This window comes from Manis pentadactyla, chromosome 9, assembly GCF_030020395.1.
Source record: "Manis pentadactyla isolate mManPen7 chromosome 9, mManPen7.hap1, whole genome shotgun sequence".
Lineage (NCBI taxonomy): Eukaryota > Metazoa > Chordata > Mammalia > Pholidota > Manidae > Manis > Manis pentadactyla.
In genome coordinates, this window is record NC_080027.1 from 42,985,171 (window position 1) to 43,007,175 (window position 22,005).

General features: G+C 34.9%; 1 protein-coding gene and 1 pseudogene across 1 annotated transcript; one reads left to right on the forward strand and one right to left on the reverse strand.

Moving 5' to 3' along the window:
* Positions 1–9,018: 9,018 nt before the first annotated feature.
* On the reverse strand, positions 9,019–9,963 carry LOC118912055 (olfactory receptor 52B4-like). Its single transcript, XM_036884849.2, has one exon. It carries the CDS (start codon positions 9,961–9,963, stop codon positions 9,019–9,021), a length of 945 nt encoding a protein of 314 aa, XP_036740744.2.
* A 9,749-nt stretch (positions 9,964–19,712) lies between these two features.
* On the forward strand, positions 19,713–20,651 carry LOC118912109 (olfactory receptor 52B4-like; annotated as a pseudogene).
* The last annotated feature ends 1,354 nt before the right edge of the window (positions 20,652–22,005 follow it).

The following is a 22,005-nucleotide window of genomic DNA, read 5'->3' on the forward strand; positions in this document are numbered from 1 at the left end:
ATGAGACTTTTAACAATCCACTTACATCAATGGACAGATCACACTGACAGAAAATAAGTAAGGAAACAAAGGTGTTGAATGACACTTTAGACCAGATCGACTTAACAGATATATACAGAACATCCCACCCAAAAGGAACAGGATACACATTTTTTATCAAATGCACATGGAATATTCTCTAGACCAAGTCACATATTAGAGCACAAAAAGAGCCTCAATAAATTTAAAAAGATTGATATCATATCAAACATCTTTCTACATCAGAAGAGTATGAAACTAGAAAACAAATTCATGAAGAAAAAAACACAAACACATAGGAGCTACACAACATACTTCTAAATAATCAATGAATCAATGAACAAATCACAGAAGAAATCAAGCAATACATGGAGAGAAATGGAAACAGAAATAAAACTGTTCAAAATATGTAGAATGCCACAAGAGCAGTTCTAAGTCGGAAGTACACAGTAATACAGGCCTGCTTCAACAAACAAGAATAATCCAAAATAAACAGTTTAAACTCACAAATAAAGGAGCTAGGAAAAGAAGAAGAAATGAAACCCAAAGTTAGAAGAAGGAGGGACATAATAGAGATCAGAGCAGACATAAATAGAGAAGAATAAAGCAATAGAGAAAAAAGCAATGAAATCAAGAGCTGGTTCTTTGAGAACATAAACAAAATAGACAAACCCCCAGCAAGCCTTATTAATAAAAAAAGAGAAAGGACACATATAAACAGAATAAGAAATGAAAAAGAAGTTATAACTGACACCACAGAAATACAAAGAATTATTAGAGAATTCTATACCAATAAATAGGACAACCTAGAAGAAATGGACCAAGTCCTAGAAAAGTACACATTCTAAGACCCAGGAAGAAACAGAAAATTTGAACAGATCAATTACCAGTAACAAAATTAGACTAGTAATCAAAAAGCTCCCAACAAACAATGTTCCACTACCAGATCCCTTCATGGGTGAATTATACCAAACATTTAAAGAAGAGCTAATACTTATCCTTCTTAAAGTTTTCCAAAAATCAGAAGAAGAGGGAATACTTCCACCTCATTCTATGAGGCAAGCATCACTCTAATACAAAAACCAAACAAAGACACTACAAAAAAAAAACTACAGACCAATATCCCTAATGAACGTAGATGCAAAAATTCTCAACAAACCATTAGCAAACTGAATTAAAAAATACGTCAAAAGGATCATCTATCACAAGCAAGTGGGTTTATTCCAGGAATGGAAGGATGGTACAGTATTCATAAATCAATCAATATCATACACCACATTAACAAAAGGAAGGATAAAAAACCATACGACCATTTCAATAGATGCTGAAAAAGCATTTGACAAAATTCAACATCCATTCATGATAAAAACTCTCAACAAAATGGGTATAGAGGGCAAGTACCTCAACATAATGAAAGCCATATATAACCAACCCACAACTATCATCATACTTAATGGCAAAGAGTTTAAAGCTTTTCTTTTCCTTTAAGATCAGGAACAAAACAAGGATGCCTAGTCTCACCACTTTTATTCAACGTAGTACTGGAAATCCTAGTCATGGCAATCAGACAAGATAAAGAGATGAAAGGCATCCAATCTGGTAATGAAGAGTCATCACTATTTACAGATGACATGATATTATACATAGAAAACACTAAAGACCCCACCAAAAACTATTAGAATGACTGGATTCAGAAAAGTTGCAGGATACAAAATTAATATACAGAAATCTGTGGCATTCCTATATACTAACAGCACCTAGCAGAAGGAGAAATCAGGAAACAATTCCATTCACAAATGAATCAAAAAAATAAAATATGTAGGAATAAACCTAACCAAGGAGGTGAAAGACCCATACTCTGAAAAATGCAAGATACTCATGAGAGAAATTAAAGAAAACACAACTAAATGGAAATCTATTCCACACTCATAGATAGGAAGAATTAATATTGTCAAAATGGCCATCCTACCCAAAGCAATTTTCAAATTCAATGCAATCCCTATTAAAATACCAACAGCATTTTTCAATGCAAAAAATCCTAAAATTTATAAGGTATCATGAATAGGCAAAGCAATCCTGAGAAAGAAAGCTGTGGGTATTATGTTATCTGACTTTAAGCTGTACTACAAAGCTACAGTAATCAGAAAAGTATGGTACTAGCACAAGGACAGATCCATAGGTCAGTGGGACAGGCTAGAGAGCCCAGACATAAACCTGTACAATATATAGTCAATTAATATATGATAAAGGACCCATGAATATACAATAGGGAAAGGACAGCCTCTTCTATACTGATGTTGGGGACACTGGACAACTATATGCAAGAGAATGAAACTGGATTACTGTGTAACTCCATACCCAAAAGTAAGCTTAAAATGGATCAAAGACCTGAATGTAAGATATGACACAATAAAACTCTTGGGAGAAAACATAGGCAAAAATCTCTTAAACATAACTATGATCAAGTTTTTCCTGGACACACCTCCTCAGAAAAGGGAAACAAAATAAAAAATGAACATACAGGACTACATCAAACTAAAAAGCTTCTGTACAGCAAACCACATCATCAACAGAACAAAAAGGCAAACTACAGTATGGGATAATACATTCATGAAGAATTCATCCAACAAGGAGTCAATTTCCAAAATATATGAAGAACTCATATGCCTCAACACTAAAAAAAAATAAACTGATTAAAAAATGTATTAAGACATTTCTGAATAGACGTTTCTCCAAAGAAGAAACACAGATGGCCAATGGGCACATGAAAAGATGCTCCACATAGCTAATCATCAGGGAAATGTAAATCATAACCCAGTGTAATATCACCTCACACCACTTAGAATGACCATTATCCAAAAGATAAGAAATAACAAGTGTTGGCAAGGATGTGGAGAAGTGGAACCCTGTTGGTGAGAATGTCAATTGGTGCAACCACTGTGGAAAGGAGTATGGAGATTCCTCAGACTAGAAATACCATGCAACACAGTAATTACACTTTTAGGAATTTACACAAAGAAAACAAAATCCTAGATTTGAAAAGATATAGGCATCCCCAAGTTTATCACCACATTATTTACAATAGCCAAAATATGGAAGCTACTTAAGTGTCCATCAGTAGATGAATGAATAAAGAAGTGGTATGTATATACAATGAAATATTATTCAGCCATGAAAAGAGAAATCCTGTCATTTGCCACATCACGGATGGATCTAGAAGTTGTTATTCTCAGTGAAATAAACCAGGCAGAGAACAAGAAATATTCTATAATTTCACTAATTTTTGGAATATAAAAATAAAACAAAACAAAATGAACAAAAACAGCAGCAGACTCAAGACACTGAGAGGTGACTAGGATTGCCATGGGGAGAGGCTTGGGGTGGATGGATAGGAAGGGTGAGGGAGTAAAGGGGCACAAAAATTCTCAATCATAATATGTTGATCACAGAGAAAGTAGTATATCATGGAGAATATAGCCAGTGATTCTATAATATCTATGTTGGCAGATAATAACCACACTAGTAGGGGTAAGGAATTAATATGGGTAACTGTTAAACCATGGCTTATATACTTGAAACCAGTATGATTGTATGTAAATGATAATTCAGTAAAAAGTAGATGAATGGATAAAGAAGAGATGGTACATATACACAATGGAATATTATTCAGCCATAAAAAACATACCCTGTCATTGACAACAATGCAGAAGGACCTAGCAGGCATTATTCTAAGTAAAATAAGCCAGGTGGAGAGAGGCAAATACCATATGATTTCACTTGTGGGATCTAAAAACCAAACAAAACAAAGCAAAATGAATAAAATAGCGGTAGACTCACAGACATGGAGAAGTGACTGGTGGTTATCACGGGGGAGTGGGGGTGTTCAGGTGGATGAAGGACATGAGGGAGGAAGATATAGAGGCACAAAATCTCAGTCATAATATAAGATGGTCACAGGGATGGAAGTGCAGCATGGAGAATATAGTCAATGGTTCTGTAACACTTTTCTATTGGGACAGATAGTACCTGCACTAGTTGGGGTGAGGATTTAATAATGTGTGTAACTGCTGAATCATGGATGTATGCTTGAAACCAATACATAATATATATCAACTATACTTCCATTTAAATAAAAAGAGTTATGGAGGCCATTAATAAAAGAAATTGCTAAAAGAGATGAAATTGTTAGGGGACTATGTAAGTCTGATAGAACCTTTTTATTCTTTTATGTATGTGTCTATTTTTAATTAAAGTAAATAATAAAAAATTAAAAATACAGTGAGATACCACTTCACATATACTAGGATGAGTATAATAAAAAGATAAATAATAAGGGTTGAGGATGTGGAGACATTGAAACTTTCAACTTTGTTGGTGGGAATGTAAAATGGCACAGCAACTTTGGATTTTGAGAGTTTCTCAAAAAGTTAAAGACAGAGTTACCTATCCACTATCCATATTTTACCACAATTCTACTCCTAGGTATGTACCTAAGTGATATGAAAATGTATGTCCATTCAAAAATGTATATTTCAGTGTTCATAGCACCATTATTCTACAAAAATCCCATAGCTAACAGTACACTACATGTTGAAACACTGAATGCTTTCCCTCTATGAGGAAGAAGCCGAGGATGTCAATATTTGCCACTCCTATTCAATGTCATCGTGGAGATTTTAATGCAGTAAGGAAAGTAAAATACAAAAAGGCAAACACACTGGAAATAAAGAAATAAACTTATCTTTATTCACTTACAAAATCCTCTCACACAAAATAAACCTACAAAATCTGGTAAAGCATAATGTTGGATTTGTTAATGTTACAGAATACAGATCAATATGAAAATATCAATGGTATTTCTATATATGAGAAAAGAAGAATTGAAAATACACATTTTAAAATTTCCACTTATTTGTACTCAAAGAATGAAGGTTTGGAACATGAAAAGTAGACATAAAAAAAATGAAAGAAAAGGTCTCTGGTGCTTAAAACTACAAAACACTGTTAACATAAACCAAAGAATACCTACACAGATATAGAGATAAATCATGTTTGTGGATTTGGAAGACACAACATGATAAAATACAAATTGTTCCACATCTGATCTGTATATTCAATACAATACCAATAAAAAAATCCCACCATGATTTTCTGTACACATTTATAAGCTAATTTAAATATTTATATAGAAAACCAAACAAATGATAATAGTTAAATAATTTAAAGAACAAAGTTGGAGAGCTAACACTACTTTGTTTCATGAATGTGTGGGTAGCATTGGAGAATGCATGGCATATCAATCAACGGAACAGAATAGAACATTCAGAAACAAACCCATACATGTGATAAATTTGTTTAGCAAAGGTACAAAAGCAAATCAATGGAGAAAGGACAGTCTTTTCAACAAATAGTACTTGAACATTTAGATATCCATATGCAAAATAGTGAACCTCAATGCCTATTTCACACTCCATCCATACATTAACTTAAAATGGATCACAGACCTAAATGTAAAAGCTAAACTTATGAAACTTCTAAAAGATGTAAAAGAAAAAGTTTTGATGTAGAATTATGCAAAAGTGTCTTAGCTACCACTTCAAAAACATGACACTTAAAAGAAAAAAATAAGTGAAATGCCATCAAAATTAAGAATTTATCCTCTTTTAATGACACTTTTTAAAAATGGAAACACAAGTCATAGAGTGAAAGAAAATATGTACCAGTCACAGATCAGATCCAGAATAAAGGCCTCACAAACTCCATAAAAAAAACAACATAATACAAATGGTTTAAATACTTGAACATATATTTCACCAAAGATGTACATATGGCATATAACTACTTAAAAATATGTTCAATGCCACTAATCATTAGGGAAATGTAAATTAAGCTACACTAATGTACCAATAACTACCTATTAGAAGGCTAAAAATAATTTAAAATCATGGTACCAGGTGCTGATGAGTCTGTGGGGAAATCACAGCCCATCCAATCCATTGCTAATGGAAATGCATAATGGAAAAGCTACTTTAGAGAGTAGTTTATATTCTCTAAATATTTTGTAAAGTTAAACACATATCTTGCCTGTGGTGGCAATCTTACTCTTAGATTTTTAGCCAAAAGGAATGTCAGTTAATGTTTTTTGTATATCAAACATGCATGATACTTTTAATAGTTTTTGTCCAGCAAAACTTGAAAAACAATCCCAATGTCCTAGGAAACCCTGTCACATCCATACAATGGAATACTGCTAGTAATGAATAGGAATGAGATACTGCTACCTATACAACATGGATGGATTTCAAATGCTTTGTGCTAAGTGAGATAATCTAGACCCAGAAAGGTACATACTGCTTGATTCCCTTATTAGGACATTTTAGAGAAACAGAAATTCACATGCAGAAAAGAGATAAATGCCTTGGCTACCAGGGTTCTGGGAGTAGCTGACTAAAAAGAGGCACCTGGGTGTGGTTCAGAAGTGAGATGAAACTGTTCTGTATCTTTATTGTGATAGTAGTTAAGTGCTTATTGAAACTCACAGAAATCTAAACTAAAAAAGTAAATTTCACTCTATTAAGTGATATCTTTAAAACAAAAATATAATTGAAAGTGGTATCTTAATGTTGCACATTACCATTGGATTCCATTCAATTTAGGGAAAACAGGAATTATCCTAGAACTAATAAAAAGTGCATTTAAAAATTTTTTGCACATGTGAATGCACATTCAACCATTTAAACACAATTTAAGCCACAACCCAGTCACATATACATAATGTAAAATTTTTCAAGAATCTTTCCTTTAATACACCTTTAAGGACACAAAATACAGGAAATGTTTATTAATGCTTATGTTCACAATTTTTCTATGTGGGCAATAAGTTGGATGTAAATATTCCATGAAATTCCAGTAGTTAACTAAGATACAGTAACCACATAATGGTATGCTACATACTTATTAAACAATATTTCTATGATGTTCTTAATGCCAAAGAAAAAAATTATTATATAACATAAAGTAAAAAGAGAAAGGCATAATATACTTACACATGTGAAATATTTAAAAATATGTTTACATGACAAAAATATTTGTGATGGCAAACTGTTTTGCTAATGGATATGATTAGTGGTTATTAATATGACCACTTTGTTATTCTGTATTTTTTGATCAACAGGTATTTTTGAAATTATGACTGTAATTATTCAGTGCTAAATTAAGTAGTTGCAAAATGATTTAATTACATTAAAATAATATAATTGTTTGATTTTCAAAAACTTCTATGGAACACAAAAGAAACAAAGGGAAAGACGTGTTCCTCTTGCATGACTGAAATTAATGAACAGGTGGAATGATGAAATGTTTTAAGAAACATTCCTTTCTTGGACAACTGAAAATTTTGAACTATACCACAGTTATTAATAATGAAATGGTTAGGTATAACAGGGTTATTCTGATAAACTGGTATATTTTACACCCAGCTAAAAATATGTTTAAAATGCAATAAATACTTGTAGACCTATGTGGAAAATGTAGTTTAAGATACATTAAAAAAATATAGAATTCACAGAATGTGTATGTAATTTAGGTACGAATAGTTTCAGATATATAAAAATATATTTAAAAGCAAAGACTAAAGGTAAAATACGTGAATAGAAGTAATAAATACAACATCTTATTGCATTTCATTAACTCTATTTTAAAGAGAAAATTCATACTTTTATAATTTACAAAGAATGGTATTTTACACAACTTTATTTAGAGCCTGTTCTTCAGATGATATAATGGACACTAGGGAAGTAATTTATACAGAATGCTGAGCCTGCACTCAATTGGGAAAGGAACAGTATAATTAGCACAATGATATGATATAAATGCTCTTTAACTAGTATGCTTGACTAAATTATATATTGGCACATCTTGTACAAACACAATAAGAGGTAATAATATGCTAGCAGAGTGTGTGTTTTTGGCATGGGAATATAGCCATATTTCTTAGTTAAGTGAGAAAGGTGCATTCCAGAAAAGTAGGTGGATTATGGTCAAGTTAAAACTATTTATCTACCTGCACTCATATACACATTAGAAAAAATATAAAAGTCTTCTGTAAAATTATATTAGAAGTGAATATATCTATGTTTTAAAAAATGGATGATTTTGAATATATTTATTTCTAATATACTGTCTAAGGTAGGGTAGTGAGAAGGTTCCAGAATGAGAGAATGCTTGACTATACTAAATGCAGCCGATGTGTCCTGTGGGATGTACACTGAGTACTGACCAGTGGATTCAGCAGTGTGGGGGGTGCTGTGACATGCTGTACAATGGCATAGGAAAAGTATCTGACTGGAATGAGTTAAAAAAAATAGAGACACATATTGAATCCTGAATATATACACAACTCTTTCAAGGTGTTTTACCATGTTGGAGACAGAAAAGGAGAAGGATGGGGATGAAGAAGAAGGAGGGAGAGAGGTGGAGGAAAGGCTACCAGGGAATTCAGGGGCCATGGGTTTTTACCTGCTTCCCTCTCTTCTTCCCTCCCTCCGTTCCTTCCTTTGCAAAGGACAAATAACAGAATGTGTACAGTTAGAGGAGAGCCTGTGAAGAATAAAAATTTGTGGTAGAGAGGACAGAGCAAAGAATCTGCAACCTCCCAAGGCAGAGGAGGAATGAGGACTACTTCACATGGAACAAACCAGGGAAGAATAGTCCAGCAATTATCTACAATTCATCTCTGTCTAAATGTCTATCTAGGGTTATAAACCAAGAGTGGTTTGTTTCTCATACTCTGCAACAAAAAAGCTCATTGATAAAGAAATTGACCTCATATTAATCAGAGTCCTTGAAAAAAGCTCCCCTATGGACTTGCTCTGGAAAATTATGCTCATTGATATATTCATCTAGCCTCAGCTATCCCTCATCTACTAGGGCTGCTGAAGCTCAACTCACATATGGCAAGGAATGTGGAGAAAATCTGTAGTTTGGGATCCATTTCCAAAATCACATATTTTTTGGACATAAGACATGAGTAACCCGGTCCTGGATCTGTTTGGTCTTGATCCCATAAATGATGGGGTTCAGCATAGGAGGAGCCAGAGTGCAGACATTGGCCAGCAGGACATGGATATGGGGTGGGATGTGGCGTCCAAACCGCTGAGTGAGCACTGAGAAGATCCCAGGCCCATAAAAGAGGAGGATGACACACACATGGGAGCCACATGTGTTGAGGGCTTTGTGGCGAGCATCTAGAGAAGGGATGCGGAAGACAGCATGAAGTATAAACATATATGAAACAAAAATTAGCACGACATCTAAAATCACTGTTAACATTAGCAGGAAAAACCCATACCAGATGTTTACTCGTATGTCATCACAGGAAAACTTGGCCAAGCCAATGTGCTCACAACCAGTTGTTGGAAGGATGTTAGTTCTGCAGAAAGTCAGTCTTTTCAAAAGAAATATTATGGGAAATACTGTAATGTAACTTCTCAGAAAGACAGTCAAACCAATTTTCCCAATTAATGCATGTGTAAGCATAGTGGTGTATCTCAGTGGGTAGCATATGGCAATGTAGCGGTCAAACGCCATCACCAGCAGGATCCCTGACTCAGACATGAATGTGGAAGTCAGGACAAAGACCTGAGCAATGCAGCGACCCAGGGAGATCTCCCCAGCACGGAACCAGAAGATGGCCAGGGCCTGAGGCACTGTGCATGTGGAGAGGACAATGTCTGCTCCGGCCAGCATGCAGAGGAAGAGGTACATGGGCTCACGGAGGCTGCGCTTTGTGAGGATGATGCAGATGAGCAGGCTGTTCCCAAAGAGGGCGATGACATAGGAAATGATGAAGGGGATGGAAATCCACATGTGCTTGTCCTCAAGGCCAGGGATGCCCAGCAAGTGGAAGACTGTGTGGCTAACACCAGTGTGGTTTAAGGAAGTCATGCCTGGGGCACCCACCAGAGACATTACTACTTATCCACAGACAGAGGAAAACACAGATTTTCCTGTGATATGCTCTGTGAAGGTACCAGGAGCTACTGCCATATTCTATACTTCCAATACCTGTGAACATGCAAATAATAAGACACATACAAAGGTGAAAAGGATATGTTGTCTTTCCTCAGTGAGTAATAGTCCAAGTAAAAGATATACATGATTCCGACTAATCAAAGTCATGCCATTGTTATGTACTTCTACAGAAGGTTATGAATATATACTGCAAACCAGTGTGTATGTCTGGAAGGCAGTATACAGATGATATATGAACTTGAGCTTGAGTATTTTCACATAAGATAAGAAGAATGAAAAGTGGGAATCACTATAAGAAATGTTTGCATTCTTGAAATATTCTTAGCTCAGAGTGGCTGATGCATTGGGAGTGCTGGAGAGAGGAAAGAAGAGGTAATTTTCCTGATGGTGAAGGGCCTTATCAAACTTGATATTTTGTCTCCATCCTAAGGGTTACCTCCATCCTAAGTGGTATCTCAAAACATCTATTAAATAGCTAAGTTATACATTATTTGTTCCACTCCAGGTTCAGTTTTTTGGTGTCCCTGTATTTTAACTACTGGGGAGGAAATCAGCCCCTGTCACAATCCCCTCTTTGGTAAGAAAGATTGCTCTTCCATTGGAGTTACATGCTGGGGGAGTCCAGTCATGGGCCTTGAAACAGACATCTGTCTCTATAGTACATTGGAGGCACTGGGAGAAGGAAGAGGCCAGGGACATGGTTCAATAAGGCAGGGCTTGCGATGATGGGAGATTACAGAAACTGATGATCATCATGCGTTTGGAGAAGGGGAGTCAAAGAGAAGTTTTATTCACTTCAGCTGAAGACCAAAGCCAGGGAGCTTAGAGCTTGGGATCTGCCTGCTTGGCTGTTCTTCTGCTAGAACGGCTCCGCTCCAAGGCATGTTCACCCTACACATCCCCACTCAATGCCTCCTCCCTGTAGTATCTTCTCTCATCTGCCTGAGATGGCCTGGCAGGCTCCTCAAAGCCCTTCCCAGTCCAGCTGTGAGAGACCTGCCACAGATCCCAGTCATTCTCAGGGATGACAAGACAGGTCTTCAGCCTAAGTCAGTATCTTTCTGTTCTCCCATGTCCCTTCTAATTATTAGGGTACCAGTTAGTTTTTGGATGGTGTATCTTTATTTACTAGCTTTCAGTAACATTAGATAGCCCATATCCTCCACTTCTGTAACCAATCAAATTGCTTCCCTGGTATTTAGCGTTCTTTGTCCATATATATCAATAACCTCCAAGAGTCCTGTCACCTCTGGCCTATCTAGGACATAACACTAATTCGTCCTTACAGTGATCCTGGAACCACCCCAGCCCCACATGTCCAATTCACTCACCAGACTTAGACTGTGTCTTCAGGAACAGACATGAGACTGGAGCTGTAATTCAGCTTGTTGCATGCCAGGGCTGTTTATCCTCTGTCAAGTTCCCCCCTGAGGGAAGCACTTACACCAGGACTCCAGGGACAGCGCTCTCTCCACCCGCCCTGCTTTCTTCCTATTATGGGCTGGGGCTGTAAGACTGCTTACCACCCCCACACTTCTTCCTGCTCCATTTCTCTCTTGCTTCTCTCAAGATGCTCAGATACAAAAACCATCTACCACCAAGCAAGCCTTGTTACAGGCCTATTTTATTGCAATGAGAATATAAATGCTTACAGTTAATATGGATTCATGGTTTTTAAAGATTTATTCTACATGAAAAGGAATCTATGGTAATTCTTTTTTTAAAGTATCATTGATATACAATCTTATGATGGTTTCACATATCAAAACAGTGGTTCAGCATTCACCCATGTTTATCAAGTCCTCACCCCTTCTACTGTAGTGACTATCAACATAGTAAGATGTTATGAAGTCATTAATTGTATCCTCCATGCTTTACTACCATCCCAGTGACCTACTTCGTTATGATTGAGAATTATAGTGCCCCTTAACCCCCTTCTCCCACCCCAGCCCCAAGCAACGCCCCCTCCCCCTGTGGTAACCCCTAGTCCCTTCTCCGTGTCTATGAGTCTACTGTGTTTTTTGTTCCTTCTATCTCACTTAGTTTTTATACTCCACCAAATGAGTGAAATCATTTGGTATTTGGCTTTCTCTGCCTGATTTATTTCACTGAGCAGAATATCCTCTAGATCCATCCATTTTGTTGCAAATGACAGGATTTCTTTCCTTTTTATGGCTGAATAATATTCAATTGTGTATATGTACCACATCTTCTTTATTCATTCATCTACGGATGGGCATTTAGGTTGCTTCCATATGTTGGCTATTGTAAATAATGCAGCAATAAATATAGAGGTGCATATGTCTTTTTGAATCAGGGATCTTGTTTTCTTTGGGCAAATTTCTAGGAGTGGAATTACTGGGTCAAATGGTATTTCTATTTTTAGTTTTTTGAGGACCCTCCATATTGCTTCCCATGACAGTTTCACCAATTGACATTCCCACTAACAGTGTAGGAGAGTTCCATTTTCTTCACATCCTCACCAGCATTTGTTGTTTCTGTCTTTTGGAAAGTGGCCATCCTACCTGGTGTGAGGTTCTGTGCTAATTCTATTAGAAGTTCTTGGAGGATTTTTAATACCATTATCAATCCAAACATATAACTTGAATATTAATATACAAAGTATTTTTTTTATAAATTTACTTTCTAGAACAATTTCATATGTTAAGAAATATTAAATAGTAGGCAGTTGTTAACAAAACAGTTTCTCCTATTTTCTTACCTTTATTATGTTTGGTATGATTAATGAAACAATATTGATAAGTTATTATAAACTAACTTATCCATCCTTTATTCAGACTTCCTTAGATTTTACCTGATGTCCTGTTTCTCTTCCAAGATCCTATTTAAGATACTATGTTACATTTAGTAGATATTTCTCTTTAGGCTACTCTTGGCTATGACCATATCTCTGACCTTTCTTGTTTTTGATATTCTTCAGTTTTAATCAATATTGTCTAAATATCTTGTTAACATGTCTCTCAGTTGAGATTTGTCTTTTATTCTTTTTGTTATTATAGTGAGATTTTAGAATTTGGGTGGGAAGACTATACAGGTAAATTGAACTTAAAATTTTTTTTTCATAATAATAATTTCAGGTGTACAACATAATGATTCAATATTTGTATATATTGGAAAATGATCAACAAAATAGGTATAGTTAACTTTTGACACCATTCATAATTACAAAAAATGTTTTGTGTGATGAGGACTTTTAAGAGCTATTCTCTTCGCAACTTTCAAATATGCAATACATTATTATAAACAACACTAACAATGCTATAATTATATCCCAACACTTCATTTCATAACTGGAATTTTGTACCTTTTGATCCCCTTCACCCATTTTACCCACCCTCCCCCAACACCTCTGACAACCACTAAATTGTTCTCTGTATCTACAACCTGGGTTTTTTGGGTGATTTTTTGTTGTTGTTCCATGTGTAAATGAGATCATAAGGTATTTATCTTTCTCTGACTCATTTCACTTAGAGAGTAGGCTCTCAAGGTTGATCCATGTTGCTGCAAATGGCAAGATAGCATTCTTTTTTATGGCCAAATAATATTCCATTGTATGTATATATTTTCTTTATCCTTTCATTCACAGGTAGACACTTAGATTGTTTCCATATCTTGGGTGTTGTAAATAATGCTGCAATGAACAAGTAAAGGACACATTCATCTCTTCAAATTAGTGTTCTGTTTTCTTCAGGTAAATACCCAGAATTGGAATCATTGGATTATAGAGTAGTTCTATTTTGAATTTTTTGAGGAACCTCTGTTCTGTTTTCCACAGTGATTTATACAAATTTACATTCCACAAACAGTGTACAAGCATTCCCTTTTCTCCAAATTCTCACAAACAACGAACAAGTGTTGCTTCGTGTCTTTTTTATAATTGTCATTTTAACAACTATGAAGTAATATCTCACTGAGGTTTTGATTTTCATTTCTTGATGTTTAATGATGATGAGCACCTTTTCATATGCCTGGTGGCCAACTATAAGTCTTCTTTAGAAAAATGTCTCTTCAGATCCTCTGCCCATTTTTAAATTGGACCATTTGGTGTTTTGGTGAGTTGTATGAGTTCTTTATATATTTTGGATATTAACCCTTTATTAGTTAGGTATCATTTGCAAATGCTTTCATTCAGCAGGTTGCCCTTTCATTTTGTTGATGGTTTCCTTCAATGCACAGAAGCTTTTTCATTTAATGTACTCTCACTTGTTTGTTTTTGGTTTGCTTCCCCTGGCTGGAGGGACACATCTAAAAAGAAATTTGCAAGGCTGAGGCCCCAGAGTTTACTGCTTATGTTTTCTTCTATGAGTTCTGTGGTTTCCAGGCTTATGTTCAAGTCTTTAGTCATTTTGAAGTTGTGTATGTGTATCCCACATACACAGTGTCCCAGTTTTATTCTTTTGAATACAGCTGTCCAGTTTCCCCAACATTTATTGGAGAGCCCATCTTTTCCTCATTGTATATCTTGCCTCCTTTTTAACTGATAAATTGACCATACATGCATGGAGTTATTTTTGGGCTCTCTATTCTGTTTCACCTGCCTATGTATCTATATTTGTGCCAGTACCATGCTATATTGATTACTGTAGCTCTGTAGTATAGTTTGAAATCAGGGAGTGTGATAACATCAGCTTTGTTCTTCTCTCTCAAGACTGCTTTAGCTATTTAGTCTTTTGCGGCCCCATATATTTTAGAATTCTTTGTTCTAGTTCTGTGAAAAATGTCACTGGGTATTTTGATAGGGATTGCATTAAATCAGTAGATTTCTTTGGGTAGTATGAACATTTTAACAATATTAATTCCTCTAATCCATGAACATGGTCTTTATTTCCATTATTTGTTTCATCTCCAATTTCTTTTACCATTATCTTACAGTTTTTGGAATACAAATCTTTCCCATCTTTGGTTAAATTTATTCCTAGGTATTTCATTCTTTTTGATGCCATTGTAAATGGAATTCTTTTCTTAATTTCTCTTTCTGCTACCTCACTCAATATATAGAAACAGCAGAATTCTGTGTATGATTTTTGTATCCTGTACCTTTATTGAATTAATTCATTAGTTCTAATAGTTTTGTGTTGGAGTCTGTAGGGTTTTCCATATACAGTGTCATGTCATCTGCAAACAGTGACAATTTTATTTCTATCATGTCATCTGCACATAGTGATGATTTTACTTTTTCTTTACTAATTTTGATGCCTTTTATCTGATTTTATTTATTGATTGTTGTAGCTAGGACTTCCAGTACTATGTTGAATAAAAGTGGTGACACTGAGCATCCTTGTCTTTTTCGTGACCTTCCAGGAAAAGCTTCCAGCTCTTCACCAGTTAGTATGATGTTAGCTATGGGTATGTCATATACAGCCTTTATTATGTTGAGGTATGTTCCCCCTATACCCACTTTATTGAGATGTTTTATCATGAAATGATGTATTTTGTCAAATGTTTTTTTCTGCATCTTTTAAAATGACACATGGCTTATTTCCTTTTGTTAATGTGTATCACATTAATTGATTTTAATATATTAAACCCTCCTTTTATCCCTGGAATAAATCCCAATTGTTCATGGTGAATCATCCTTTTAATGTATTTTCAAATTCAGTTTTCCAATATTTTCTTGAGGATTTTTGCATCTATGTTAATCAGGGATATTAGCCCATAATTTTCTTTTCTTGTGGTGTTCTTCTCTAGTTAGATAATCAGGGTAATGCTGGCTTCATAAAATGACTTTTGAAGTGTTTACTCCACTTCTATTTTCTGGAAGAGTTTGAACAAGATTGATATTAATTCTTTAAATATTTCTTAGAATTCATCAGTGAAGCTGTCTGTTCCTGGAATTTTGTTTCCTGGGAGGTTTGTGATTATTGATTCACTCTCCTTACAAGTCATCAGTCTGTTCATGTTTTCTATATATTCATAATTCCATATTGGTAGATTTTATGTTTCTAGGAATTTATGCATTTCTGCTAGGTTGTCCAATTTGTTGGAGTATAATTGTTCATAGTATTATTTTATGATTCTTTGTATATCTGTTATATCTCTCTCATTTTGGATTTTGTGTATCTGAGTTCTCTCTTGTTATTGGTAATTCATCATTTTTATCATTTTCAAAAACCCAACTCTTAATTTCATTGATCTGTTGTCTTTTCAGTTTCCATTTCACTTATTTGCTGTCTGATCCTTCTACTAACTTTGGGCTTTGTTTGTTTTATAGTTCCTTGAGGTATAAACTTGGTTTACTTCAGATCATGTTTGTTTCTTGATGCATGCATTTACCCCTATGGACTTCCCTACTGCGTCCCTTACATTTTGTTAAGTTGTTTTTCTGTATTTGCCTAAGAGTACTTTTTATTTCTTTTTATTTCTTCTTTGATATATTGGTTATTCAGTAGCATGCTGCTTAATCTGCACATATTTACAGATTTAAAGTTTTCTCCTTGTAATTGATTTCTAGTTTTATGACATTATAGTCAGAAAAAAAAATGCTTGACATCATTTTAGTCTTCTCAGGTTGATTAAGACTTATTTTGTGCCCTAAGATATGATTTAGCCTGGAAAATGTTCCATGTACACTTAAATGTGTGTTCTGATGCTTTTTTTTTTGGATAGAATGTTAAGTATGTTTGTTTGTTAAATCCATCTAATTTAACATGCTGTTTAAGGCCAATGTTTCTTTATGGATTTTCTGTCTGGATGTTCTATCCATTGAAAAAAATGGGGAATAAAGTCCCCTACTATTATAGTATTGCTGTCTATTTATCCCTTTAGGTCTGTTAATTTTTGCTCTATATATTAAGTGCTACTATGTTGGGTACATAGACATTTATAGGTTTTACATCCTCTTGTTGAACTGATTCTTTTATCTTTATATAATGCCCTTTTTATCTCTTATTACAATCTTTATTTTAAAGTCTAGTTTATCTGATGTTAATACTGCTATCTCAACTTTTATTTTACTTCCATTTGCATGGAATATATTTTTTCATGCCTTCACTTTCAATATGTGTGTATCCTTATGTCTAAAGTGAGTCTCTTGTAGGCAGCATATTGATGGATCTTGCTTTTTATCCATTTAATCACCCTATGTGTTTTGATTTCAGCATTTAGGCCATTTACATGTCTTAATTTAATACTCTAAATCAATAATTTAGAGTAATTATTGATAGGTATGTACTTATTGCCATTTTGTTAATTGTTTTCTGGTTGTTTTTCTGTAGTTCTCTGTTCCTTTCTTCTTTGCTTCTATCATCTCTTGTCGTTGATGACTTTCTTTAGTATTATGCTTTGATTCCTTTTCTGTATTTTTTTTGTGTATCAATGATATATTTTTGGTTTGAAGTTACCATAAGATTCATATACCAATATATTCTAAATTAATGGTTACTTGGGTGTGAACATATTCTAAAAGTATCCACTTTTTCTAATTAACTCTAATATCACCAATAACAGGACCAAACTTCAATTGGTTACTTTCTGATGTGATACAAGAAGGATCCAGCATCACTTATGTAGTATTCTGGCCCAAAATGCATAATTGGAATGTAATTATGAGGAATACACCCAAATTCAGGAGGATTATACAAAACATGGTCTTGTATTTTTTTGTAAAAATGTCATTATCACTGCTATTCCATGAAAGAAAATAAAAGCTGCTTGAAGAACTGGTCCAGATTAAAGGAGAGTAAATGTATGGCAACTTAATAGGATATGTAGTTTTAAACTAAAAAAAAAAAAGATAATTGCTATGAAAAAGAATTTTGGGAGAACTGTTAAATTAGATTACAGCATTGTGCCAATGTTAAATACCATTAATTTAATCATTGCACTGCTGTATGTAAGAAACTGTACTTAGAAGTTACATGCTAAATATTTAGAAATGAAGGGTCATGATCTCTTCATATTTTACTCCCATGGTATAGTAACATTTAGACTAGGAATGATGGCAGGGAAGATGATGGGGGCAGAGGTGGCCAAATGTTAACAATGGCTGAATTTACATGCAATTTCCATTGGAATTATGGCAATATTTATTTAGTTTTTCTGTGCTTTAATAATCTTAAAATAGTATTTAATGGAAAAATAATATTTTATCAAATATTTTTGATAAATATGTTTGATACTACATACATACATTAGGAAGCTAAATAGACATGAAGTCTTTCTGAGTTAGTTCAATCCTCCATTTTAAATACAAATCTCAATGTACCATTACATATACACACATACACAGCACTCTCTTCTTTACAAATTGTACACGCTACTTAACTTTGGCTAAGTTCATGAAGATCAAACAGAATATTTTAAAGGGTGGACATAATTTGCCAGCTAGAAGATATAGGGAAGTGTGATAATTGATCATTAATTGTGGATTTGTTGCCAAAGGAGAGAACCATCGAGATTATTTCTTCATTATACCTTGAATCATATAAATACATCAAATATATTAAAATTTTAATGAAGACTTTAAAATTTTCTTATATTAAGAATTAAGTTCATGATTTCAGCTTACAAAAAAATGATATAAAAATAAGGGCAAATTTCGTTTTGTAATTGTCAAAATTACAAAAAACATTGAGAGAATAAGTGTTCTAAAAATAATCTAGACAAATGAGAGACAATTACTTTGTGCTGATTTAAAATAGGATTAAGATATCCTATTCCTCATTAATATGGAACCAGGAATATTTAATGCAATGACATTAATATTCATTAGAAAAAATATATGTGCACACCCAGTCCCGGGATAAAGTTGTGGAAAAGGGGGTGGTGTTGCCAGACATAGAGAACCATAATTATTTGACCCATGTAATAAGGACATGTTGTTGAAAATACAGCTCTAAGTCTGGGTTCCCAAGGGGAAGTGGGTAGCCTCCCATGGAGTCTTCAGACAAATGCATAAAATCTCTGTTCGCTGGTGCCCAGCGCTCAGTCTTCCTTGATCGTCCACCTTCTAGGCTATGAAGACTGCATATGAAGCAGCTGAGTAAGTTATTGATGTAGGGTATATTTTAGTGGGGAGAAATAAAAGTAAATCACCCAACCAGAGGGTAATTAGCATAAGGTATGTGTTTGAGAACATGAGGAACTTTGTCTGGTTTTAAAAAAGTAGATGATATCTAATGCTCTCAAATTAAAAACTTCATGGTGGTTGACTATGTCTCTTTCCAGGATAGCATCCGAGCTGCTTAATTTCTAATCAGAGCCAAATAATTTTGCTTCTATCTTTCTGCCATTTAATAATGCAATCATACCACCACAGTGGATTGCAAACTTTTAAATGCAATAAGTATTTGTATGACAAGCATCTATCCTTAACCTCCCAAATGACTTCATCCCATTCTCCACATAATTCACTTCCATCCAAAGACATCCTATAGCAAAATAGAAATAATTACTCATTTTATTAGGTTCTCACAGTTTTTTTATAGTGCTAATATGTTCACTTAATATATTATTTTAGTTACTACACAAATGTCCATCTCCTCTATAAAACTGTTACCCCACTGAAAAAACAGATGACATCTTATTCATTTTATCACCCTATACTGCTCCTGACACACCAACTATGGGAAAGACCCAGGTAAGCCTGAAATCTCAACTGGTAGGTAAGCAGGAAGCAAGGTCCAAGGTCATCTGCTGTAGGCATGACTTTCTTAAACCACACTGGTGTTAACCACACAGTCTTCCGCTTGCTGGGCATTCCTGGCCTTGAGGACCAGCACATGTGGATTTCCATCCCCTTCCTCATTTCTTATGCCATCGCCCTCCTTGGGGACAGCCTGCTCATCTGCATCATCCTTACAAAGTGCAGCCTCCATGAGCCCATGTACCTCTTCCTCTGCATGCTGGTCGGAGCAGACATTGTCCTCTCCACGTGCACAGTGCCTCAGGCCCTGGCCATCTTCTGGTTCCGTGCTGGGGAGATCTCCCTGGGTCGCTGCATCATTCAGCTCTTCTTCATCCATTCCATTATCTTCTTTGAATCTGGGCTCTTGGTGGTGATAGTGTTTGACTGCTGTTACATTGCCATATGCTACCCACTAAGACACACCACTGTCCTTACACATAAACTGGAAAAATTGGACTGACTATTCTAAGAAGTTATGGTACAATAATTCTCACAATATTTCTTCTGAAAAGATTGACTTTCTGCAGAAATAACATCCTACCAAGCACTGCTTGTAAGCACATTTTCCTGGCCCAGGTTTCCTGTAATAATGTATGAGTAAGTACCTTGTGTGGCTTTTTTGTCCTATTGCCAACCTTGATCATAAATGTTGTGCTAATATTTATTTCTTATGTGCTGATTTTCTGTGCTGTCTTCCGCATTCCTTCCCACAATGCTCGGCACAAAGCTCTCAACACATGTGGCTCCCATGTCTGTGTCATTAGCCTCTTTTATGGGCCTGGGGTCTCCTCAGTCCTCACTCAGTGGTATGGAGACCACATATCATCCCATATGCTTGCCCTACTGACCAATGTCTACATTCTCACCCCTCCTATACTGAACCCCATGATATGGGATCAAGATCAGACATCTCTGGAACCAGGTGGTTCATGTGTTCTTTTCAAAGCAAAAATGAAAGTAATGATAGAAACTAAAATTGTATATTTCTCAATAATTCTCTCCATGTGTGAGGTGAGCTTTAGCATCAGGATGTGAGAATGTACAGCTGAGAAACCAGTTAAAAGACTCCAGGTGGTGTTGTCTCTAAAGCAGTGGTGTCGGGACAATTTTGGTTCTTGTTTCTCTCAAACCCTCTAACCAGTCATTAGATAGCAGTGTCTTTTTGTACTTAGGTTTCTAATCAGAGAGTTAAGGACTAGAGAAGTTTGCCTCTTTTAGTTGCTTATCCTAAGATTGGCTATTGGAGTAATATGACCTGGAGACAGTAGTTCCTCATGGATAGTTTTTGAAATCATCTTCTCCAATGTGTTTTAAGCTTTAAAGAGCTGTATCTGTGTTATTCCCTTTATGAACATTTCATCTGCCATTCTCTCCAGTGCTCTCTGAATATTCACATTATTGCTTCTCAACAAATTAATACAAATCACCTGTTTCTTATAATTTAGCATAAATTATATGTATGTATATTTTTTACTTGTCTTTCTTGAAACAAGAAACAGCAAAATTTATTAGTTTATTATAGATTGTCATATTCATAGGATGTCATGTAAGAACTCTATGGTAATCACACACCAAAACTTTTATTAGGTACAAAAAAAGGAAAGAGAATGGAACTCAACCATAACACTAAAAAAGTCATAAAATATAAGAGAATACAGCAAGAGTGGAAGAAACTATCAGAGAAGAACATCATAAACAACTGGGAAACATTTAACAAAATGGCAATTATTACCTATCAATAATTACTTTAATTGAAAATGGCTTAAATGCTCCATTCAAAAGACAGGGGGTAACTTAAAAGGTTAAAAAACAAGACCCATCTATATGCTGCCTACAAGAGACTCACTTCTATAGAAACACACAGACTGAAATTGATATGTTGGTAAAAGACCATGAAAATAGAGTTTGAATAGAAACATGGAGTTGCAATACTTATATCAGACAACATACACTTTAGAACAAAGAATACACTAAGTATATCATGAAAATATTCAAAACATCACTATTATAAATCCCAAAGTTTAATGACTTTAAGCATATGGCATATATTTAATTTCAAGTTTGTTTACCTGTGAAGGAATATATTTGTCATAGTGTTTATAAATAATTTATATGTTAATTTCAAATAACTTCAAATACAGAAAGAATGAATGCAAATTCCCATGAAATGGGAAGAGGAATTTTTGTTCAGTAATGCTGTCAGTTTATTAACTGCAAAAATGCACATGTGCCCACAGTCCAGGAATGATGTGTGGATGGGGTTGGGAGCCACAATGATGTGATCCAGATGTTGGGAGAGAGGGTGTTGC

Coding starts and splice junctions, on each gene's coding strand:
- LOC118912055 (XM_036884849.2), bottom strand. CDS start 9,963: ATGACTTCCTTAAACCACACTGGTGTTAGCCACACAGTCTTCCACTTG.